The sequence below is a fragment of the Pseudophryne corroboree genome, chromosome 3 (assembly GCF_028390025.1).
Source record: "Pseudophryne corroboree isolate aPseCor3 chromosome 3, aPseCor3.hap2, whole genome shotgun sequence".
Lineage (NCBI taxonomy): Eukaryota > Metazoa > Chordata > Amphibia > Anura > Myobatrachidae > Pseudophryne > Pseudophryne corroboree.
Genome location: NC_086446.1, coordinates 427,546,021 through 427,552,020, shown reverse-complemented (window position 1 = coordinate 427,552,020; position 6,000 = coordinate 427,546,021). Strand labels below are relative to the sequence as shown.

At 44.1% G+C, this 6,000-nt stretch overlaps 1 protein-coding gene across 5 annotated transcripts in view; it reads right to left on the bottom strand.

Annotated features, from left to right (window-relative positions):
• Nucleotides 1–1,602: 1,602 nt before the first annotated feature.
• The window catches only part of DLGAP4 (DLG associated protein 4), a 420,667-nt gene continuing 416,269 nt past the window's right edge, over nucleotides 1,603–6,000 (bottom strand). For all 5 annotated transcript variants that reach the window (XM_063960318.1, XM_063960320.1, XM_063960317.1 and 2 more), the window contains 2 exons: nucleotides 3,697–3,849; nucleotides 1,603–3,254 (listed from right to left, as the gene is read on the bottom strand). In XM_063960318.1, the coding sequence (XP_063816388.1) occupies nucleotides 3,030–3,254; nucleotides 3,697–3,849 (378 nt within the window). In that variant the 3' untranslated portion in view covers nucleotides 1,603–3,029. The remainder of the gene's footprint in view (nucleotides 3,255–3,696; nucleotides 3,850–6,000) is intronic.

Here is a 6,000-nt window from a genome sequence, read left to right as displayed (position 1 = left end):
TCACACCACACCTGACCCCGGGAATAACCCTGCTTTATTCCCAGGTTGAAATACCGGGTCAGGAGATTCGGGACTTACCCCTTTCACACCCCACATCAGCTCGCGTCGACTCTGTAATATAGTGGGTTCTTCGTGCAGTCTGAAAAGGGTTTAACAGTAGTATAAATAATTTTGGTAATGAAACGCCTCTGATTCAAAGTAACCTGATTGTTATAACTATTGATGCAGCCCACATAATGTCTTTCTCCAATTGTTTAAATAATAAGCAGACATGGAATAATTCCAGAAGCTAATACAGTTTCACAGAAATTACTAATGGGCCCTACACACATACCAATCCGCTGCCGAGCTGCCCGACAGCGAATACGGCCGACGGGCGACCCGGCGGTGGTGGTGGGTGGGTCGGGAGTGAAGTTTCTTCACTCCCCCCGTCACCCGGCTCCATAGAAGTGCAGGCAAATATGGACGAGATCGTCCATATTGGCCAGCATGCACAGCCGATGGGGCACCAGTGATGAACGAGCGCGGGGCCGCGCATCGTTCATCGCTGGTGCCTCCACACGGAACGATATGAACGAGTTCTCGTTCATTTATGAACGAGAACGTTCATATCGTTCTGTTTTATCTGCCAGTGTGTAGGGCCCATAAGAAAAATATGTCTAATAATGTTACAATTAAAATGCTAAATAATAAAAACACTTTAAAAAGATCTCTTTAAGAGTCTCTTTGGGAAAACATTAGTAACTTCTTGAAATAATGTAGAGCAGTTTTACTTGGGGGACACCGCATTATAGGTGCCAAATGTAAAAAAATCTTTACAATGGAACATTTTGTAGGCAGCAATAGTTTGCCTCATCACCTTCAGCACAGGGTTGCCATTTCTGCATCACAAATCCCCGCTAAAGCCTGGTGGGGTATGCTGGGACTTGCAGTTCTGTGACAGCTGGTGAGCCATGGGTTGCCTAAGTTTGTTCTACAACAGAGGTATGCAACCTATGAAACTACACATCTCAAAATGCCCGATTTTAACATGAGCCGACAGCAAACTGTAGCAGGGCATGCTGGGATACGTACTTCCATAGCATCTTGCATGCATCATGGTATCAATTCCTGTTCTATAAGTTCTAATGAAATAGCTTGTGTGTGTGTGTAGCAAGGAGAGATTTAGTTACAGTCCTGCACATTAAAGGTAATAGGACTTTAAAAAAAAAAAAAAAAAGTCAATCAAGAATAGGTTATTTAAGATTTGTACATATATTAGGAGTCTTAAATAATAGTACAATTAATATCGTCTTATGCGAACTGATATAGCCCTTTGTGATATCACATAGCATTGGACGTTTATGCAAAGAATATCACAGTCTTGCTCCATTATCAGACAAAATAATTCAGCAGCCCATATTTTTTATGTAGTCTGTCTGTATGTACTCTGTAACAGGCTTCACCCACTTATAGTATGTGGCACTATTGCGTTTTTAAATGTGCAGTGTGGCCAGATCCACAATAGAATCATTGGAGGGCAAACCACAATGGGAAGACTCACACAAACATGCCTGTTTTGTTACACATCTTATGGCAGAGTATGAATAGTCCATTCCAAACTCAGGCTCTATTGCTCTTTATTGGGTGCATCCCTAGGAATAGATATTTTTTTCCAAAATTCCAAAACATGTTTTTTTATTTAAATTTATTTTTGTCCTAAAAATCCTGTTTTCACGTCTACAACCGTGAAGTTCATTCCTGTCCGTTGTCACGTGGGGAAGAAACCTACAATCATTAGTGAAGTCCTCAAAGAAGTGGGCGGTGGGAGGGTGCTCATTATACCATAGGCGTATGATACTCATCAACATTATACAGTGTGACTTTCCCACTAACATTACATGGATACTCAGCATCACCATACAGGAGTGTTATTGGTATTCAGTCACTTGGCACCACTATACATGTATGCATTAGCAGAGTATAGGGATACCTAGTAGGTTTATACAGAAGTCTGTTCAGTCGTGTATAGAAAATCCACATCATCATTCGAGGTTGCATATTATTGGTGAACAGATATTCATCATCGTTATACAGCGCAACATGTTCAATGTTAATGTATAGAGATACTCCGCATCATGATAAAAGTGCCAAACAACCCATGTATGGAGATACCTTGCATCATCACACAGCTGAAGGGGTTCACTACTAGTGTATAGGCTTGGTAATCATTATATAGTACAGTGTGCTTTATTTGTTATAACGTTGCTGGCCCACCTGGCAGACTACAGCTTTCATTCCCTCCATTCCAAAAATAGGGTCTAGATTGAGTTCAGAAATTTAATGAAAACTTGGATCAGCTGCTAGTGAGGTCAGCAATACATTGCAGTGCAGAGCCTGGAATTGATTGTGCAGAGCTGTTCACGAGTGCCCTCTGCTTGGAGCACAACACTGCATTTACATATGTTGCAGAGCAATGTGTTTGTCTAACATGTGGAACGATGCATTGCAAGCCGCTGTTCTATTTCAACACGTGAAATTTGGGGCTGTAGTTGCGGAGTGTTGACCGGCACCATACAAATCTGCATGCTCCTGCTCAGGAGGAAGAGGGATGCTAGGGGATGGAGTTTATTCCTTATTGCAATAGGTGCTACTTATACAGACAAGGGGGGTGATACAAAGATGGCATACCATCCAAAACGAGGGTGCAGTCTTTGTGCAATTGTGAGATTTTGAGTTGCCTTATTGCCTCGGCCCACGTCAGGAGAGGGGCTGCATAAAAGGAATACCCCTTCCGGAAAACCTTCCACTTTGGGTCTCTTCCCCACACAGACATGAAAAGCCCCTTAATTTTAAGATAATTAGTTGAAAAGTCCTGACACACCACTTGTGGAGCCCTCCTGGCAGCACCAGGTGTTTACCAGGATTAGCAGCCTAGAATGAGCGTGCTCTTGTGCCTTCTCCCTGTGTCTCCCACTTGAGTCTGCCAGTAAGTTTATATTCGCCAAACCCTGCATCCCCCATGATTTGCACACCAGAGGCTCCAGTACTCAGAGTCGTGTCTGTGCCTCTGGCACATATATCTCGATGCTGTCCGCACTCTCTGTAGCAGAATTCTGGCGCACCGAGGCTGCGCGTTTGGCTGCCATGAGCCTTTTGCGAGCTTCCTGACGCTGTTTGTCACTGTTGGAGGTGCCTGGTGTCTTGTCACGGCTTAAGGGGGGCTTGGGCCGAGCTGGCTTCTTTGGCACAGGTGGCGGGGGCCTCTTTATCTCCTGTGAAATGAACGGAGAGAACAAGTGAAACATTATAAATATATCGTAGCTCCTCTTTCTTCACTAGTAAATAAAATTCCTTTTCCATTTTCTTGTAGCAATTACATAGCAAATGGGACCAAAGCAGAGAAAGACATATTTTAGAGAGGCACAGTAATTCTTGTGAAGGTAATAGAATATTATGTTCATTGGTGAAGACAGAAAGTGGCATGAATTTGCAGAGATTTTGGTTCTGTTGCAACAGGAAAGGGACTATGATAGTGGTTGCATTATTCCGTAACAGACAGATGCAGATTAACAAAAATAACAGTACAAATGTTACTGTATCCCTGCGCCATTAAAAACTACCAGTCTGAAGTTAATAATGCCTAATATTATGAAATGAAATAGTTTGTGCTAAGAAATAAGGAGCAAATATTATTAATAACAAAAAACAACTCACGTTTCTATCAGGGGTGTCGCTCAACACCCAACCATTGGCCTTGAGCTGGAAGAGTTCATCAAATTTCATGCTAATATCTTCTATGGAAAGCTGCAACAGGTCCCAGAATCCGGCGAGGTCCTGTGCTGACGGGCGTGGGTTTGAGTTTGGATTCTAGACATCAAATAAAAAGAATAATTTTTTATTCTGTACTTTTCTGTTGCATCACGACACAAATCTGAAAAGATACATTTTTAAGAAAAACCAACCAATTTTTTGCATGATCTAGCATGTCCCCTAAAGCCATCTGAGATCAGCTGCTCGGCAGAACCCCCTCAGCCAGTATCTCATGTGCATAACTATGCCAAGGGATGAAAATGTCCTCAAATTCTCCTGCACTTTCCACATTACTTCTCTATGCAAGATATGCTCCCAGCACTGGCCTGCTGCGCTCCGATCCAGCCATCCGTGTGGACTGCATTACTAAATAGTTAGTACGGCTATTTCCAACTGTGATCATCTTCCTCCTCCACACCGTTCAACACATAGGGGGTAATTCCAAGTTGATCGCAGCAGGATTTTTGATAGCAATTGGGCAAAACCATGTGCACTGCAGGGGTGGCAGATATAACATGTGCAGAAAGAGTTAGATTTGGGTGGGTTATATTGTTTCTGTGCAGGGTAAATACTGGCTGCTTTATTTTTACACTGCAAATTAGATTGCAGATTGAACACACCACACCCAAATCTAACTCTCTCTGCACATGTTATATCTGCCTCCCCTGCAGTGCACATGGTTTTGCCCAATTGCTAACAAAAATCCTGCTGCGACCAACTTGGAATTACCCCCATACTTGCTTACCATTGAAAGGGAATTTCAGGGAGATTGTGAACACACCACCATTAAAGTGGATATGTACTGCTCTGCCTGAGAGCCGTGTCATAACATGGACTTACATCCAAATGTAAATGAACCCCACAGCAATTAGAGTTTGGCACATACTGTATATATACTTTCAAGTGGCCATGGGAAACATTGGGGCAGATGTACAAACGTGCACTATGTGCTTTTTGCACATAGCGCAGCCCCGCTGTTAATGCATCATTGGTATGTATGATGCGGCCCACAGCGGGGGTTTAAGGAATTCGCATAGCGCATGGTGCCGCTTTGTTTGGTGCGCTGTGTGTAGTGTGTTTGCGGCTGCTACCTGATGTATGATGTGGGTAGCAGCAGCATACCGCTCGTTCCTCCCCCTCTGTCAGTTCGGCAAGGCTGGGCTGGCGCTGCACTTGTGTGTCAGGATCGCTATGGTTTTTTTTGTTTACAGTTTGTTGCAATAAAGCTTTTGTGTTCAAAGTAGTCACCCGCACCGCCGCCTGCTCAGTCGAAATGGAGGGAGGCGGCATTCTATCATTAAAACAACTGTTTGTGGCGCCCTCAAATTGCCAGGCGCATTGAGTGGCTGCTGGCTCAGGATTCTAAAGCCAGCTTGCATGACACTGCCGCCTCAGTTCCCTGCCTCACCCGTGTTCCGACTCCCGGCTGCCTGGGGCGCTCAGCGTCTCTCTCCATCCAGCACACATGTGCAGACACAGGCGCGCGCAGGAAGCTGGCAACAGGCACACAACGAATAGGGAAGAGAGGGGTGTGACTGCATCAGCATCCCTGCTCATAACGATTCCTTAAAGGGCCGGGAGCAGCATTCGTACATAAGGGAGAAAAGTTCATAACACAGCGAAAATGCAGTGAAGTGACAAGTGCACACACAGAACGTTAGGGCACACTTTCATACATCTGCCTCATTATTTCAAAATGCATTTAGCCATAGGGATCATTGGGCAGATGCATTAAGCCTGGAGAAGGCATAAAGAAGCAGTGATAAGTGCAAAGTGATAACGCACCAGCCAATCGGTTCCAATATGTAAATTGACAGTTATGAGCTGATTGGCTAGTGCGTTATCACCTTGCACTTATCACCACTTTATCACTTCTTTATGCCTCCTCCAGGCTTAATACATATGCCCCAGTGTGCCTTATAACCAATGCAAGGTAATAATCTCATTTGAATGTTTAATCTTTGATTTCTTTTCTTCAATTATAGAACAGCTACATAATGGGGGTAAGGTGCAATCAGGGAGATTCCCTGAAATAACAGCATTCAGGAGAGTTAGAAGTACAGTAGGATTCAATATTGGAGTTTTTTTAATGTCTCCCAAGGGGATGCAGTCAAGATCCCACCGGACGGAGTCCCGGCGGTCGAAATACTGACACCGGAATCCCGACCGGCACAATCCCGACATATTCTCCCTTCGTGGGTGTCCACA